Source organism: Garra rufa, chromosome 11 (genome assembly GCF_049309525.1).
Source record: "Garra rufa chromosome 11, GarRuf1.0, whole genome shotgun sequence".
Lineage (NCBI taxonomy): Eukaryota > Metazoa > Chordata > Actinopteri > Cypriniformes > Cyprinidae > Garra > Garra rufa.
The window spans coordinates 2348775-2368846 of NC_133371.1; the positions used below are offsets into that span (position 1 = coordinate 2348775).

At 35.6% G+C, this 20072-nt stretch overlaps 1 protein-coding gene across 1 annotated transcript in view; it reads left to right on the plus strand.

Annotated features, from left to right (window-relative positions):
• The window catches only part of dvl3b (dishevelled segment polarity protein 3b), a 68751-nt gene that overhangs the window by 30162 nt on the left and 18517 nt on the right, over positions 1 to 20072 (plus strand). Inside the window, exons 3-7 of the mRNA XM_073850316.1 lie at positions 7580 to 7704; positions 14653 to 14801; positions 14874 to 15009; positions 17598 to 17691; positions 17796 to 17865. Of these exons, the coding sequence (XP_073706417.1) occupies positions 7580 to 7704; positions 14653 to 14801; positions 14874 to 15009; positions 17598 to 17691; positions 17796 to 17865 (574 nt within the window). The remainder of the gene's footprint in view (positions 1 to 7579; positions 7705 to 14652; positions 14802 to 14873; positions 15010 to 17597; positions 17692 to 17795; positions 17866 to 20072) is intronic.

Genomic DNA, 20072 nt, shown 5'->3' on the forward strand with positions numbered 1-20072 from the left:
CGACGCCGCCTCTAGATGGCGCTCTTGAGGAGCGGGCTCTGGACGGCGCTCGGGGTGAGCGGTCTCTGGAGGGCTGGACGACCCCAGCGGAGACTCTGGAAGAGCAGGCTCTGCGCGAGCGGTCACTAGAGGGTGCTCTGGCGGCACGGTCACTGGAGGGCTGGGCGGAACCAGCGGAGACTCAGGTGCGGCGGCCATCTTGTCCGGGGGCTCGGGAGAGACTGCCATCTTGTCCGGGGGTTCAGGCTTGGTGGCCATCTTGGCCGAGGACTCAGGCTTGGCGGCCATCTTGTGAGCTGACGCTGGCGTGGCAGCTGACGGGCTTGAACACGGAGAGGAAGCCTGAGGTACTGGGCTGAGGACCATCGTGGGGCTTAGGAGGACTTGGGGACACGAGGCAGGCAAGGAGGGAGTGGGGTCGCTGGAGTGATATGCGGAGGGCTCTGGCTGTTGGTGTGATGGGGTGACTGCATGTTTCCAGATGGGAGGAGGATTACCATCCTCCACCATGACTTGGAACGGAGAACCACATAAGTCAAGAACAAAATTTACAAAATCTGCTACGGGACGGTAGCAATCAACTGGAACAAACTATCATCCTTTAGTCCCCATCTGGAAACATGCGTTTTATCATCTTGTCGCTCCATCTCACCAGATGGTAAACGCTCAAAAACTCCTCCACATATTCTTCCAGCGAACGCTCACCTTGCTGGAGGTTAAGAAGTTTGTCCTCAGCCCAGGTCATCTTGTTTAGGTCCATCGATCTGTCACGGTCGTGTATGGGAGATGAAGTGGAGAAGATCCAAGGAAGACCGGGAAAACAGGACTGTAAACAAAACTACTTTATTTAAGAAAAACAAAACAAAATCCAGGAAACCAAAAGCAAACTAAGAGCACACATGTAACACAAAGTAACATCATCGACAGACAAAGGGGAGTGAGCAAACACAGACTTAAATACACTGAGAACAGGGCGTGGTTACAAATGAGATAACAAGGGGGAAATACAAATATGGGCAAGACTAAACCAACTAATGCAAAACCAAAAGGGGGAGACAAGGACTAAACCATAATGACTAGAAACAGACGGGGAAAAACACTAGGAAAACAGAACAGACAAGACCAAATCCTGACACCCATAGTATATATATATTTTTTCCACTATCAAAGTCAGTGGGGACCAGCTACTGTACTGTTATCCACATTCTTCAAAATTTATTCTTATGCATTTAGCACAAGAAAAAAAAAATTATAGAGGTTTGGGACAACAAGTGAATGTTTAATTGTTGAATCATTTAATGACAATCGGCAGCATGTTTAGTTCTGTCGCTTTAAGAGCTGCACGCATCTAATGTCTACAGGCGCATCTGTTTTTCCTCACAACTGTTTTCTTTCACTTTAGACATAACCAACTGTGTTTATATGTAATCATTGTGTGGTTTTGACAGTATTAACGAATCAAGACGCGAAAGATTGCTTAGATAGTCCAGTAATCATGCGCTATTTGACAGGCTTTTAGCGCGCGCGTGCGTCAGGTGTATGGCACGCGCGTTTAGATGTTTTTAGATATTTATTGTCTTATATATTAGCATATCTGTCTGTGTTTCTTTTATTTAAGCTGTTTATTCAGATGTAGCTTTTGTGAAAATATAATAAATGTTTCAAAAGATGATAAAACCTATCACCCAAGGTGTAATAAGTCAAAATGGCTGCTTCTTCCCTATGTGTTTCTGTGCTCTTAAAGCACATTGTCGTGTTGGCTGTGATTGGATTATCTAAGTGAAGTCACAGGGTGGGTGAAAAACACTCCTGAAATATCCCATCCATAATGAGAAGATTCAATCAGACAGATTTAGGGTGGTGTTGGGACTCCAATGCAGCACATTGTGGCCAGTGTTGCAGGATGTTTTAGAGCGGATGTGGTCGTATAAGAGGCTCTCTGTTTCTCCAGCAGCCATGTGAATGCTTCTCCTCCAAGTATCCAAGAACACTAATGATCATTATTACAGAGTTCATGGCATTCTGATTCATTTATTCCCCTCATAAACAATGAGATGCCCCCTGTGCCTTCAGATTTAAGTTGGTTTTAAAACATGGAGAAAACTTAAGGGACAGTACACTTTTGAGTGAGGTTTATTACAGATTTAGTTATATCAACACTTGTGCAACGTTTAACTGTTTGTACAGCATAGATACAAATCTTCTATATCATATACTACTGTTCAAAAAATAAGGTCAGGGTTTTTGAAAATAAATGTAATACTTTTATTTAGCAAGGATGCATCAAATTGATCAAAAGTGACAGTAAAGTAGACATCATCTGCGATAATATTGTAATTTTTGTTTTAACGAAGTGCGATTTGAGATTATGGAGTATATTGCAAAAAACAAACAAAACACCAACAGAGTGCATGCATAACCTTACATTACGTGATGAAGTCTAACATTAGTAAGTATGCGTTTTTAGAGGGCATTCTTTCACTGCATGATTCAGTTTATTAAAATCAGGGATTGAAATTAACTTTTTCACTCACCAGCCAATTTGGTTACTACATTTGTAAGTTACTGGCCATTCATAACTTACTACTACTACACTACTACACTACTACTACTACTACAAAAAAAAAAAAAACAGAAATAAACCAACAGCTTGAGGCTGTCTACACCGGAAGTGACAAAGTGACCATTGCAAATCATTTGGTGTCAGTACTGGTGCGTGATATTGACAAAAAAAACCCAATATTTTCTGGGATTTTATCAATAACGGTATTGATAAAGATAATTAGACAACATTATGCGGAGTGTGTTATTGTGTGTGGACAACTGACTCCTGAATTATTTGATATTCTTCATATTCTGTGTGGTTTACTGCAGTGATTTAAAGTAATTATAATTAAAGTAATTCTTTTTCCAATAAGTTTAAATAGTTTTTTACCTTTATAAAGCCATTTTTAAAAAAAGTGTGCATCATCTTTTGAGTGAAATTCTTACATTTAATCAGTCAATTATCATAATAATACATTTAGGCGGTTACTAAACAAATTAAATCAGTATCAACAAAATTCATCTTTGCAGAAGTTGCATCTAAGGTGCCATTTAGATGTATTTACACACAGTTTAATGAAGCCCAGAGGGACATGGAATGCTTTAACCTGCAGTTACAAATGCATAAATAATGTTTTGATATTTTAAACATAAAATGTTGAATACTGATATGTGAAATTTCTTGAATTAAATGTGAAATTAAAACCGCCAGTAAGTGGCATAAGTCACTGTTAATAAGTGAGTTATTGGGATTGAACTGAATCATTTAAACGGTTGATTCATTCAGGAAAGAAACACTGTCATGTTGCTCAGAGAACCAAAACAGCGCTGTTTGGAATGATTTTTCTTGGCGAAAAAACAGCCAATATGGTGTCTAAAATGTACATAAGTCTCTTATTGTTTATTGAACTGTTTAAAATCAATATCACACTCTTTGTGTGATATTATAACTATGTGAAAATATATGAATATATAAATGTTTTGCCCGGTATCTTGAATTATGTTATGGTTACCCAGCACATCTGATTTTTACCCGCATTTGGCGAGTTGGCGGGTGTTAATTTCAAACCCTGATCAAAATACATTTAGAATGATCATGTAATTCAAGATATGGTGGCATAAAATGTATATATTTATATCATTTCATATAGTTAAGCAATATCACATGAAGAGAAAAAAAATCAGCATGACTACAAATGTGATATTGATTTTATACAAAATTTCAATAAACAAGAAGCTAATATTAAAATACTTATTTTAGACAGCATATTTACTGTTTTTGCTCAATTCCGCCAACAAAAATTATTCCAAACACATCCACAGCACTGTTTTGCGTCTCTGAGCAACAAAACGGTTTCATTCCAGAATGAATAAACCGTTTAAATGATTTGGTTCAATCTCAGTGACTCACTTAATAACAGCAACTTGCTGCTTCCTACTTTCACATTCAAAGTATCTTTTCACAAATTATTTCAAATATAGCTGTATTAACATGTGCAGTGTTTCCCCTAGGTTTCCAGTGTTGGGGGGGGGGGGGGGGGGGGGGCTTAGGGGGTTGGGTGCCGGTAGCCAACGTTACTTTTTTTCCCCCGGTACTTTACCCTACTTTGTGAAATAACGAAAACATTATTATAGACTTATTCAGTGGAAAAATAAGTCCAAAACTCTCTATTTTAACATTTTGAACAATAGGGCTCTACCAACTTTTCCTTTTTTTTTTTTTAATTCGTGTGTGTATTATTTTTTCTCATAATCAAATTAAAAGTATAAACATTTATTTATTTTTAATCAAATGAAAAATAAACCCTTTTAATTTTTGGCAAACAAACAGACGTTTACTGTTAAAATCAATAAATAATAATAATTTAACATTTAAATAATAATTGTAGTATTTTTTCTACAATTAAGTGGTTAATCTTGTTATATTTATTTTTATCATATATATTGTTTCATGTCAATTATTTAAATAGGAATATATAAACAACTACATTATACTGTACAAAAGTAATACAAGACTAATGTTCTGTTACATGTTACTTTTATTTTGACAGGTTGCCTTGAAGTTTCTGTGTGTGTACAGCATGTTATGATGCTAGTTTTCTCAAATGAAACGGTAAAAGTGACACTCACAGCAGCTTTGGATATTGAGTTTATCTGTTCATGCGAGATGCAAATGCCCAAAATTAGCGGGAGCGTCACGTGTGCTTCAGTATCCATAGGTTCCATGTGACGTCACTGTAGTTTATCGCCGCCATTTTTGTGTCCGCGCTACCTGTTTCAGTCTATGGTCACAGCAGCCGCAACTACCAGAGGAAGATCAACAAAACTCCCAGACTGTTCACAACAAGTATACAATATGCCCGGGATATGTTGTTCAGTTAGCTGTAAAAACAGTCATCAGAAAAAAAAAACTAACAACAGTTTTATTAGATCTCAGCAGTGCTCGAAGTGGGTCGGTATGCATATAGCGTACCGGTGTCATTCACGCAGGTGCTTTCCAAAGCAGGGTTTTTTTTTCCGGCACAATAAGAGTACTGGAATAATAATTAAATATTGACTAAGATTGTGAATCAGTACATTATAACGAAAATAATGCCTTAAAATGAAAAGAAACATTTTTTTGCGATTACATCATTTTGAACCGATCAACTCGTAAGTCCAAAGATTTAGTAAACAAGAAAGCATTCAAAGAGCAAATTCAAAACAGTGCTAATGCAGAGAATAGTGACTTACAGTACATCCAGATGCCGTAAATTATTTGTTTTCATTTGGCTTAAGAGCAAGAGTGTTTTATAGTTGAAGGTGTTTTAGATTATGCGGTGTTCAGTGAATTATGAAAATTAAATAATAAACGCTAAACTATTGTACTACATAGCGTTCGTCATTGCAACGCCTGCAGTAAAGTATATACATGTAAAAGGGTTCTCAAAAATAATCATATTTGTTTTGCTAAAACTATTTATGTACAATTACTCTAAAAATGATTTGTCATACAAAAATGGCACACAAGTTACACACAAACCATCGTCCCAAGTAAATGGTACCATTGTGAATTGTGACTGGCTGCACAAGTGGTGTAATAAACTAAATTAAACTAAAATGTTATTGCAGCCATATAGCTTGAATGAATAAAAATGCATATTTTAAATAAAGAAATCTCATGCTTTTGGTGCTTGAATTTGTGCTTCAATAATGAGATCCAGTTTTAGGAATACACAAGACGTGAAAGACGTCTTCCCTCAGGTATATTTTATGTTTTCTTGGCTTGCTGGATGTTGCGCTTATGCTCAATAATCTCATTTTTTTGCATTCGCCAAAACTAATTTGCCTACATCTAAGCGCGGACTGTGGGAATTAGTGCCGTCAGCGCGAGTCCCGTTCGCTGTGAAGTAAGTTAGTGACCAGCCGGCAGAGGATTCTTCAAGGTCTTAAAGCCTTCATCGAGCGACTACGTTCACAACAATTTACACTTTTTGTCCTAAACATACAATCAAGTCAAATACACAGTGTGGGAAGTAGTAGTAAAAAGTAATTTCTTATTTCAATTTATTATTAAATCTCATTGAGATGCGCTGTGTCTGTTGTCATATCGGACACAAACATGGCGGCGAGCATAGCGGAAGTGACGTCTTTGGTACCCATGAATATGCGTGTAGTAAAAGCGCGTCTCCACCATTCATACATACAGAGGCAAACGGAGCATGCAGGATTCATATTGAAACGGTCTTTTTGCATTTCAGTTTTCACAGACACTAGTCCATATCGCGATTTGAATGAAGTAACAGACCAACTTTTGATTTATTAATCCAAAAATCGACGAATTTACGTGGCATTTCGCGCTATAGTAGATTCGGTTTTTATGAATGGAGTCCGCGATCCCGTCTGTGTTTTCGCAGATGAGACATTGTAAACACGCGATCATGTAAAGACAGAAATGACATGCCTTCGTGTAAATAAGATAAATAACACAAGGCAATTTAGTTTGTTTAATAAAAGAACAATGTATAGCCCTGTTCTATAGGAAAGATAACCTTAATGACTTCTATTGTGATCTGACGCTATATCAAAAATAAAATGAACTTGACATTCAAGGGGGGCGGGGGGTGCCGTTGGGGGGGCGGGGCGCCCCCCTAAGATAATGGTAGGGGAAACACTGATGTGTAAATACATATAAATGCAACTTCATGTGCAACTTCTGCAAAGAGGAATTTTGTTGATAGGCCTACTGATTTAATTTATTTGGTAACAGCCTAAATGTATTATTATTATTATAATTGAGAGAAATGTAAGAATTTGACTCAAGTTGAGGCACACTTTTAGAAAAAACGGTTTTATAAACGTAAAAATGCCCATAAAAGGTAAAAATCAATTTAATCCTATTGGAAAAGAATATGTTCTATAACTGCTGTGAACTGACCACACAAAATATGAAGAATATCAAAAACTTCAGGAGTCAGCATGGTAGTCCTTAAGCACACACAGCAAAACATCGTCTAATTATCATTTTCGATAAAATCCCAGAAAATATTGAGATATTATTTTTTGTCAATATCGCACACCCCTACAGTAAAGACATTTATAATGTTGCAAAAGATTTCTGTTTCAAATAAACTTTTGAACTTTCTGTTGATCAAAGAACCTGTTTTCAACATTTATAATAATATTAATAAATGTTTCTTAAGCAGCAAATCAGCTTATTAGAATGATTTTTGAAGGATCATGTGACACCGAAGACTGGAGTGATGATGCTGAAAATCCAAAATTTTAATATATATTTACATAAAAAACAGCTATTTGAAATTGTAGTTATATTTCACAATATTACTTGTTTTTATTGTATTTCTAATTGCATAAATACAGCTTTGATGAGCAAAATCTTACAGAGCCCAAATTTCTGAACAGTTACAGTACTGTTTATACTGCTATGTTAGCATGAGACATTATCGACCATATCACAGATGCTCTAGATGGAGCTAAACTTCCTTTGCTGTAGATAAGCTAATTCCATTGTTTCTCTGTGTGTGTCTCTGTACAGCTGGTGTCTGCAGACGGCTCTCATGGCTCTGATGGTGGCTCTGTGTGTGCAGAATCTCAGGCTGATCTGCCGCCCCCGCTGGAGAGGACAGGAGGCATCGGAGACTCCAGACCCCCTTCCTTCCAGTCAGTAACCCCACAGCTGTCTCTTTGAGTGTGTGTGTTTGAGTGACTCTTAACTTGTACACCAACAGACCAAAATAATGCATACTCAGTTGATATTAGTAGTGATGCACCAAAATATTTTTTTTACAAAAACCAAAATTAAAGTTTAAAATTAATTAAATAAATAAATTAATTCATTCATTAAAGGGATAGTTCACCCAGAAATGAAAATTTTATGTTTATCTGCTTACCCCCAGGGTATCCAAGATGTAGGTGACTTTGTTTCTTCAGTAGAACACAAAGATTTTTAACTCAAACCGTTGCAGTCTGTCAGTCATATAATGGCAGTCAATGGGACCCACGGCTTTAAGAGATAAAACACATACACAGACAAAACCAAATTAAACCCTGTAGCTCTTAACAATACATTGAGGTCTTAAGACACCAAACAAACAGTATTTATTTAATTTCTTACCTCAGATCCACCGCAATGTCCAACTGTCCTAAGTGCGTTCACAACAGCCGCTGTGTTGCAGCTGATTAAAAACTAAAAGATTACATTTGCTTGGGCGAACTCATCTGACTTGACTTTTCACCGACTCCCAACTTTTGAGCCTTATTGACTGAAGTTATGATTGCTTGCGCTTCATCAAGCCCTGGCTGTTGTGAACGCGCTCAGGACAGTTGGACATTGCGGTGGATCAGAGGTCAAAATTATATAAATACTGTTCAGTTTCTTGCACGGACCGATTGTTTGGTGTCTTGAGACGTAATTGTATCATCAGGAGCCTCAGGGTTTAGTTTGGTTTTGTCTGGGTATGTTTTTTTTTTTACTCTCAAAGCCGTGGAGCCCATTGACTCACATTATCAGGGATGTGATTTTTCCGGATTAATCCGGAATTCCGGATTTTTCGACCTGAAAATGTGACCTATGTCACGTATTTGCGACCGTTCGCAAATGGCGGATGGCAAAGTATGATTCCGGACCGCAAGATGCGTCCATGCGGACCGTGAAAGCTTTTGACATAATAATAATTTAAAAAAATGCCAAACGCTATTTCTAATAAATACATTTATATCAAGCACACTAAGATCTTCCGTGCAGTGAGGAGAGGAGAGATCGGCAGACAGATGTAGCTTTCAGTGAGTGAAAAACGTTGATGGAAAATGCATTATTTTGGGGTTACGTCGCAAAATATTGTAAATATATCTTTTTATACTGTATTTTTATACATATTTATATTTTAAACCACGACGGTGAGCCAATGGAAATCACACAAGCAACGTGAAAACTGCATATATTAAAGTGAAAGTAAAAACAGCGCTTTCAGCATCTAATGTGCACATTGATAGACGAATATACTTCATATGCTGATATTAATTTACTTCCCTAATATTTCTTTTCTGCAAAATAAAAATAAACGTATTTTGTGTAGGCTAAGGGTTTTTGAAAGTCAGTTCTTGAAATAAAGCTCTTCATTTTTATTGATGACTGTAGTGTTATTAGGGGTTAAGAAAGACTTAATTATTTCAGGTGGTCTTAAATGTGGGGACTGAAAGGCAAGAATTGCGATGGAACTTTATAAGGTTATCCATTGAATAAATATGAGCGCTGCGCGTTTCAAAGTCAGCTGCGGCGCTGCTTTGTGTATCATTCTGATAGCGCCTCCTGCTGGAAGAGAATGATCTGACATTTTTAATCAGCTCGTACGTCTGCTGTTGTCAAAAAGACCAATGTAAACAAATCAGTCCATGGTTTTAAGCACCAAACACGTAGAGTTGTAAATGTTATCTGATGGATCGACAAGATCATGTGTTATACAAATTTAAACAATTAAGGCAATAAAATATATGTTAATTAATATAATACTTGATTGACAATAATTGTTTCAATTAATATAAGAATTGATACTTTTGACTCTTGAAGGCTGGAATGTAAATTTTATAATTTAAGAAATCTTTTTTGTTTTGTGAAATCTGCATCTCATTTTAATAATTTATTTATTTATAAAATTTTGTTCAGGTCTTTAAAAAAGTATTTAAATGTGTAGAATTTAAGATAAAAAACAAAACAAAACATAAAAAGTTTTTTATATATAATTGTCTGGACCTCGGCTGGTGCGTAGGGTTCATTACTGGACCTCGAGCTGTTTTAGTTGAAGACCCCTGGATTAGATTATCGATTTTGAGTGATTTTCTACTATGGCAGGATGTTTAAGCTGCATTAACATTAACTTACTTGTATTTGCTAGCTATTAGGGATGCTCATTTCGGTTAATTTTTTTCGGGGGGGGGGGGGGGGGGGGGTGTCTTAGTATATTTTCCTGCTTTTTTGTCCTTAGCCAATCACATGCCTGCATTATATGACTTGTGCTCTTCTGAAGAAACAAAGTCACCTACATCTTGGATGCCCTGGGGGTAAGCAGATAAACATCAAATTTTCATTTCTGGGTGAACTGTTCCTTTAAAACTGAAACTGTAAATAATGTTTATGTAATAATCAATTAAAACAAATGACACTCAAATAAAAACTTTGTTTACAAACATTTAAATTTCACATAAAGCAGTTTTTATATAAGTTTTTTAAATTCTTTATTTATTTTTTAGCTTTTTCGAATGAAAATTTTCTTGTTGCCAAAACTTCAGTGCATCACTAGACATTAGTTTTGCAAAAATCTAGACAGGTTTTACAAATGTATTCCCATCTGTCATTGTTGAGGCAGGTAGTCACACCTCTAATCACACCATTGGTTGAGCCGGACATTTCAAACCCACAGTTTTCACAGCGTATGGCTTAGTTGTTGTTGTCTTTGCATGTTAAACTGGTATAGGAAAAAGTATCTTAGCATGGGGCAATTAAACAATATGTGACCCTGGACCACGAAATCAGTCATAATTCGCACGGGTGTATTTAGGGTTGCCACCCGTCCCTTAAAATACGTAATCGTCCCGTATTTGAGAATGAAATTGCGCGTCCCGTTTTGAATCAATACGGGACGGGTTTTGTCCCGTATTTTTTATAATTTTTTTTAAAAGCAGCGTCTCATGCAAATACTCACTGCGGTAAAGCCAGCCGCGGTTCAGAAAAACACGGTCAAGCCAGCCGCGATTGATTTTAAGTGTGCGCGCATATTACAGTGATTACGGTAGTTTCAGAAACAACGAGGAAACAACACAGAGAGAACGCGCTTGCAGAGCGCTTTTCATTTAGACGCCCAGGACTGAGAGATAATACTACAAAATGCTCGTGAATTTTTACTTACTTATTTATTTGCATTTCTGCTTTAATATCCGTTTTATTTATTGGTGTACTTGACGGTTCTTTTCTGAGAAATGGGACATTATTAGACTTTAGAGTCTAATAAGTAGAAAAAAAACAATGATCAGTTCTTATTCAGGACGGCCCATATTATATGCAAAACTCATATGAAACCTTTTTACTGCAGCATTTTTGAGATATGGGACATGATTACATTTTAACGGGGTATATAGACCCCATTTCTAAAAAGTAGAAAAAAAAAAACAATGATCAGTTCTTATTCAGGACGTCCCATATTATATGCACAACTCATAAACCCCCGAAAGCGTCCCTTATTTTTGGGTATTAAAGCAATAGCCAACAATAAATTGTATGAGTCAAATTGATCGTTTTTTTCTTTAATGCCAAAAATCATTAGGATGTTAGGTATAGAATGTTCCATGAAGACATTTCGTAAATTTCCTACCATAAATATATCAAAACTTAATTTTTGATTAGTAATATGCATTGCTAAGAACTTCATTTGGACAACTTTAAAGGTGATTTTCACAATATTTTGATATTTTTGCACCCTCAAATTTTAGCTTTTCAAATAGTTGTATCTCAGCCAAATATTTTTATTTGCTGTATAAATCTCAATTTCAAAAAATGTACCTTTATGTCTGGTTTTGTGGTCCAGGATCACATATAAACCTTAATGTGACGATCTTTAAACAGCAAAACACATTAAACACTAAAAAGGTAAAGAAAGGACACAGTTAGCTAAATATCTTGTGTGATCTTATCAGATACACACTCTCTGGAGGTGGTTAGAGACCGGAAGCGCTCGGTGTTGACATGAACTCATTACCCTTTGGTCTCAAAGGCACCGGTTTCCTCTAACGTGAACTAATCAGAGCTCTAACTCCAAGAGTGCTAGCACGTCAATACTCTTATTGACATCTGCCTGATCACAGGGAGTGTGTTAAGAGGAGCTATGCGGGTCTCAGATCCATGTGTGTTTAAATTTTCCAATAAGCCGGAGACCCCATTACTTGTAAATCTAATCAACTCTACAGGCCCTCATAGAAAGACACGCTCATCGATTTAGATCAATGTTTTACCTACGAAGGCATTGATTGCTTTAAGTGCTTATTTTGATGGGAATGTGGAAGTGGCTAAGAAAAAGAAAGCGTTATTAGGTCTGAACAGCTAATTAAAATACAGTACAGCCTTTATTAAATTGTGAAAGCCTGCAATTAAGTTAAATAAATAGTCAAAGTCCAATGCGAATGAGCGGCATTTTGTTCTGTAGGGTTTTATGATTCATTGTTATAGTATTTTCGCACTTAATTTATTCTTAGTTGTTTATATCATTACAATTGAATTCAAAAGTTTACACACACCTTGTAGAATCTGCAAAATGTTCGTTATTTTACCAAAATAAAAGGAATCATACAAAATGCATTATATTTTTTAGTTAGTACTGACCTGAATAAGATATTTCACATAAAAGAAGTTAACATATAGTGAAAATAGTATTTGAATTTATAAAAATGACCCTGTTCAAAAGTTTACATACACTTTATTCTTAATACTGTGTTGTTACCTGAATGATCCACAGATGTGTTTTTTTTTCTCTATGGAGATACTGAATGGTTAAAATACTTTTGAAACCAAGGCCGCTGAAAAAGGGCGGTTACTGTTGCGCTCTGATGGGACGTTAAATGTTTATGATTTCACAGATCAAATTTCACACTCAGTGTTTGTCAAAATAATACCAAAATGATTTATTTTGACAAAACTGCACATCCCTTATGTAGGTTTTAATATTTTTTATTTTCTTGTCCATATCAGTGGGTGTCCCTCCAAGTTTATGGTTTTCCCACAGGTCTGTTTGTGGCATTGTTGGTCAGTGGGTCTCTTTATCTGTGTGTAACCACATGTGTGTGCATACTTGTTTGTCGTGCTGGTGTTTCCTGTCTGCGTGTGTGTGTTTCCTGTTCTGTCTGTCAGGCAGCATGACTCCCCTCTGTGTGAGTGTGTTTGTGTGCAGGTTAATTATTCATGCACTGAACACAGGGCCAAAAACGGTTAAGAGAAATACAGCAGCAACCTGTGAGCGCCCTCTGCTGCTGATCCTCAGTACAAAGTTTAAACTCAGTTAAACTCTGTACTTTGCCCTCAAAAAACACAGAATCAGCTGATGTTTATCCTGCCCTCATATCACTTCAGAAACTTTGGGATTTTCTTTGAGCCACAGCTATTAACTTAGTTAATACACGTTTTGTGTACTATTAATGATTTATTGATAGCTTTAAAGAAAAGATTGCTCATTTAACTTGCTTATGAAGAGAATGGCTAGTGAAACATACACTCTAACACAAATAAAACGTTTTTAATTTATTAATTTAAAATGTATGTGTATTTTTAAATAATTTTTTGTAATTAAATATGTAATTATGTAAATATATTTTCTGTGAATACATTTTGGGCAATTTTTGTGTATTTTATTTATTTTATAACACACACACACACACACACACACACACACACACACACACACACACACATATATATGTTTAAATATATATATAAAACATTATCAATTATTATATTTGTATTGATCTTAAATCTAGGCTACTTAAAATTTGGAAATTTAGTTTTTTGCCCCTAAAATACATTTTGTAAACCATTTTGGTATACGAAGGTTGGAAATAAATATGTATGTCAAAAATATATTTCATAAACATACATTTGAAGTTAAAAGTTTACATACACTTTGCAGAATCTGCTCCAGAAGGAAGCACAATGCATTAAGATCCGGGGGGTGAATACTTTTGCACAAAATGTACATTTTTCTTATTTTGCCTAAAGTAAAATATAATAAGTTAAATATATCCTGATCTTCAAATTAAAAAAGTTTTCATCACTCGGTTCTTAATGCATCATGTAGTACCTTCTGTAATAGTTGCATATGAGTCCCTCAGTTGTCCTCAGTGTGAAAAGATGGATCTCAAAATCATACAGTCATTGTTGGAAAGGGTTCAAACGCACAAAAATGCTGAAAAACCAAAGAATTTGTGGGACCTGAAAGATTTTCTGAAGAACAGCAGACAGTTTAACTGTTCAGGACGAACAAGGGACTCATGAACAACTATCACTAAAAAAAAACACAGCTGTGGATCATTCAGGTGACAACACAGTATTAAGAACCAAATTTGAATGGGGTCATTTTTATAAATTCAACTATTATTTCCTCTTGTGGACTATATGTGAACATCTTACATGTGAAATATCTTATTCAGGTCAGTACTAAATGAAAAATAACATGTCATGCATACCTCTTATTTTGCTAAAATAGTTAACATTTTGCACATTCTGCGAGGTGTATGTAAACTTTTGGCTTCAACTGTATATTTAGCATCTATTTAAAATATTTTTGCCATACTGCAGATCATCACAATGATTTAATAATTTAGGTTGAATGTTGAGTTGTCTATGATTCCAACATGACACTCCTTCACAGTCAAATGCTTTACGAATGGATTAGCAAATGAATCATTAAGCAGAACCTGTTTAGAAATGCTTTCGTTCACACTTCATCTGTCACTAATTGACTGGCTTTAAACAGCCATCATGCGCGTGTGGCACGTGCCGCACAGCTGTGGGTTAGTCACCATCTGTCTTCTAAACATTCATCCTTCATCATTCTGTCCTCTTTGGTCCAGTGCGAATGCTGCGGGGAGTCAGGATGACCTGGGCAATGATACTGAACCTGAGGTGGGTCCATCGGTGAGAAGAGACCGAGACAGAGAGAGAGTCAGGGACCGAGACAAAGAGAGGGAGAGGCCTCGTAGAAAAGATACACATGACCATGGTGAGTTTAAGTCAGTCTTGGCTAATGATTAGGAAACACACAGACTTGTTTGATGGGTGTTGTCCGCTGCAGGAGGCCGGTTGAACGGTCACTCACGGACAGAGCGCAGGCCGGAGGTCGCCGGCTATGAGAGCTCCTCTACGCTGATGAGCAGTGAGCTGGACACCACCAGCTTCTTCGACTCAGAGGAGGAGGACTCTGCTAGCAGGTAAGTCCTGTTCCTATAGACTTATTTCATAGAAAACAAGGATTTTTTACTCCTTTGAAATAGATATCTTATAACAGACTGGTTGATTTCATATCGAGATCAGATATAGGCCCTAGCCCAATCCTGGCCCATGTCCAACAGCTTATCAGATTTCCAACCCGAGCTCATCTTTTTTCCCCTTCTCCCAAAACAGCTTATACTACTGTTTCAGCTCTTAAAGGAACACTCCACTTTTTTGGAAATAGGCTCATACTCCAACTCGCCCCGAGTTAATAAGTTGAGTTTTATTGTTTTGTCCATTCAGCCGGTTTCATGTTCTGGCGATATCACTTTTAGCATAGCTTAGCATAGATCATTGAATCCTATTAGACCAATAGCATCGCATTCAAAAATGAGTTTCGGTATTTGTCCTATTTAAAACTTGACTCTTCTGTAGTTATATCGTGTACTAATAACGGCGGAAAATGTAAAGCTGTGATTTTTCTAGGCTGATAAGATTAGGAACTACACTCCCATTCCGGCGTAATAGTCAAGGAAGTTTGCTGCTGTAATATGGACGCAGCAGGCGGAGTAATATCACGCAGCACATGTGCAAATGCTAACCTAGCTGGGAACTAATTTGAGGCACTGCGTGATATTACTGCGCCTGCTTCGGCCTTGTTACAGCAGCAACTTCCTTGACTATTACGCCGGAATGGGAGTGTAGTTCCTAATCTTATCGGCCTAGAAAACTGAAGCTTTGCATTTCCACCGGTCTTAGTACACGATATAACTACAGAAAAGTCATTGTTTAAATAGGACAAATACTGAAACTCGTTGGTCATTTTTGAATGCGATGCTATTGGTCTAATAGGATTCAATGATCTATGCTAAGCTATGCTAAAAGTGATATCGCCAGAACAGGAGAACGGCTGAATGGATTTCAAAACGGTAAAACTCAATTTTTTAACTCGGGGGGAGTTGGAGAATGAGCCTATTTCCAAAAAAAGTGGAGTGTTCCTTTAAAATAGTTCAGCTTTGTATGTAATATAATGTTTCGTTTTTTATTAAGTTAATTAGGAACAACATTTGGAGCATTTTTTGTTTGTAAAATATAAGCTTTTTGTTTTTTAAAGTAACGAACCACTGCCAGCTGATGGCCGTTATAGTCTGTTTGATCAGTTTGCTTTCTCAAATCATCACAACTTGCCTAAAATAAAATCTATAGATATAAAACAGTTGAAGTATAGAACAATGTTCGTTTAAATGTTAAACCTAGATAAATGTGTGCTAATAGGCGCATATCCAATTGTTTGTGCAGAGAGTAGAAGCTAAAGCCACTTTGCAGGACATGGAGGCGCCAAGTTATGGAGGTTATAGTTATTTTATCTATTAAAAATAATAAAATCACATGCCAGTGCCACTACACAGGATTATGTTGAGCAACTACCGAACCTACAGATTGGTAAATTAGCTAAAAGGATAAAGCCAAATCTAATTTCATGATATAGTTATTTTATTTTACAATAACAATTTATATCATGATATAGTCATTTGTTATCTTTGTTAATAATAATAAGAACATAGATGCAAGTAACAAACTACAGGACAATTACAATAAAACAAAGACACAAATGAAATAAATAGGGTCCTATGAAATCCGTTTTATTCCTTTATTTCTGTTTTAATTTTTCTAGACTCAATTTTAATGGTTACATAAAAAAATAAACAAGAAGCATGTCTAATTAATTGAAATCAGGAAAATGATTAAATTTAACCAATTTATTAAAAGTTTAACAAAAAATTTATTTTCAAGGCCCTATGAAATACGTTTTTTTTTTAATTCTCAAATTCTGTGAATCTGGATTCTATTTTAATATTTGTATACTTGTATTATGTTTTTGTATTATATTTTTAAAGAATTAATTTATTATATTACTTGTTTCTTTTTTTCTGAAATACTGTGTTTTTACAATTTACTGCTAAATCAATTCTGGTAAATATTCCTTAAATATTGTTCACTCTTACTAATACTATTTTATTTAGCAGCAGCAGTATTATTATATTAAGTAATATGTGTCTGTCAAGTTAAACCAAACTTTTATTTTGACGGGTTGCTGTGAAGACCTTTGGGTTTTGGTTTGTATATGATATGTCAATGTTTTTTCTCAAAAGAAACAGTAAAATGCCAATGAACTGACTCTCATGGCAGTTCAATGACAGTGTGAACTATGCTGCTGGTATTTTTCATGTGGACTTTTTAAAGTTACACTTACAAAAGAGCTTGTATAATTGTAAGAATCAGAGATATTATGAAACTATTCTATAAGTGTAGCATATGGCTCCTTTAAACAAACATATCATCTCCTCATAAAGATGACTTAATGTACACTCAAATCACATGCTCTGGAAAGCCAACACAAAGCATGGATTTCCATGGTCTGATAGACTACTACACTAATGCAGACGATTGGCTGGTGAGCCTCACGTGACTCTCAGGACCAATCAGAGCTAAGAGGACTGTAATGTTCTTTATATGTGCACAAAAGAGACTTTCAGGCACAATATGATGTTTTGAAGATTGTATGTCATCTGTGATCCTGCTACAGGTTCAGCAGCTCTACGGAGCAGAGCACATCGTCACGTCTCATGAGACGCCATCGCCGCCGCAGACGGAAACCCAAAGCACCCAGGATGGAAAGGGTGAGACTCCTGTACCTGATAAAGATGATCAGTGGCTATCAGTGTTGAAGTTTTGTCTCTTTAAGTGTGTCCTCATCTCTCGCTCTTTCTCTCGATCTCTCCAGTCCTCATCGTTCAGCAGCATAACTGACTCCACCATGTCTCTGAACATCATAACTGTCACATTAAACATGGGTGAGTATGTGCACATGTATATCTGTGTGTCTGCTGTTCAACGTACACCACTCTGTTAAAGACAACATTCACTAATGGAACAGAAATGTGGAGCAGGATTTCAGTTTTCCATCTGGATTTAATTCGATTGTGAAAAGTTATATTATTAAAAGTATTATAAGTATTAAACTTTGATGTGTACTACTACACTAATCTAGTTGTAGTATACAATTTTCAAACAAGATATCTTAGATAGGCCTAATAAGCTGGTCAACACATTTGGAATAATTAAGATTTTTTATGTTATTGAAAGAAGTCTCTTATGCTCACCGAGGCTGTGTTTATTTGACCTAAAATTGAGTGAAAACATTAATACTGTAAAATATTTAGTCAAGACTTGTTTTCTTTCTGAATGTATTATAAAATGTTTATTTTTGTGATGCAAAGCTGAATTTTTAGCATAATTGGTCTTCAGCATCACATGATCTTTCAAAAATCATTCTAATATGCTGAGTTGATGCTACGTAATTTTATTTTATTTTTTTCGATATTTTTGGCGCTTTTTTGATTAATATTGGTTCTTATCAATGCTCAAAAAGTTTTTCTACTGCGTCATATTTTTGTGGAAACTTTGGTCAAGAGAAAGCTAAAAAAGCATTTATTTGAAATAGAAATATTTTGCAATATTATTAAATGTCTTTACTGTCACTTTTTTGCTTAAGTGAAATGCTGACTAAAAGTGTTAAATTGTTTGAAATTGATCCAATAGCACAAAATCTTTACCAAAAATTACAAAATGTGTTAAAAAACATTTTGATTAAACATTCAAAGGTCAAAACATAAAAAAGCAACATATGCACATATGAATTATTCATAATAAGAATTATTGCATGCATTTAGAATTTTTTTTAATATTTACAATATTTTTTAGAAAATATGTGAATTTTCATTTTATGCCAAATTAAAAGAAAAAAAAATCTTTCAGTTTACTGTTTAATTACCTGTGTATTCCAGATTCCAATTCTAATAATATTTTTTAATATTAATAGCCATTGTATAAATATAATATTTATACCCAAAAGGGTCATTCAAGAGGTGAAGAATGTTATACATTTTAGTTATAAAAATAGAAATGTAACGAAAAGGGATCACTTAACATTGCACTCTTACAATACTAAAGCTACTGTTGCAATCGAAACTATTCATCCCCCCCAAAGACTGCAGTACTTTACAAATACAAGCTTTTCTATAGATCCAGGATTTTATAAAAAGTACATCTACAACAGTTAACTGGCATATTAAAAGCAGTGTTGTGCAAGTTACTTCCAAAACGTAATACATTATATATTACTAGTTACTGTCTTTTAATAGTAATTAGTTACATTACAATATTACTGTTTCTAAATTGTAATGCGTTACACTACTTTTAAGTTACTGTTGAGTTACTTTCATCAAAATATCCACAGATTATAAAATGCCAAAAAAAAAAGTTTATAGCTGCTCATTATACATTAAGTTTAGGATAGCTAGCATAAAATTATAAAAACATATTTAGGTAGGCCTACCGGTATGTCTATTAATGTTACGTTGTAGTTTAGGTTAAACATGGATAAGCACAAAACTCATTAATACTTTCAGAAATAACACCGGTAAATAAAGCAAAGTGTTATAATGTACAATCATTAAACACAATGAATAGCCTATAGGCTATTTTAAATGGTTTTCAGAACAAAACAAGAATGAAGAATACAAGTTGCTAAACAAGCCAAAACGAATGAGGGTAAAAGCGAAACTAAAAACAAACGGTGTTGTTCTCGTGCAGCCTACCTCTCTCATTCTGCATCAATCCAATTGAATGTGTCCATATTCGTGATGTATTTGAATGCTAAACTATTATGTAAACCAGGATTTGTACTTAACGCGCTTATAAAACATCCTCCTCACATGAGCAAATATGTGTTTGGCTCGAGCTCAGGCTGACGGCACGGATACTATGCAGTACGCACTATTTCATTTGACCAGTGACTGTATTTTATTCTTATAATTAACAGACTGCAACTTTTGCAACGCTGTGTGTGCGTGAGGCGCCGGGGCAATCGAATAGCGGAATAACTCCGTCATTTTTGGTCATACAGATCATTTATAACTGCAGTGTGTTTACTTTTATTTCTGTCATCTTGGTTTCCTTTCCGTGAACTTTCATAGAGCGCCACTCCACACAAAAGTGA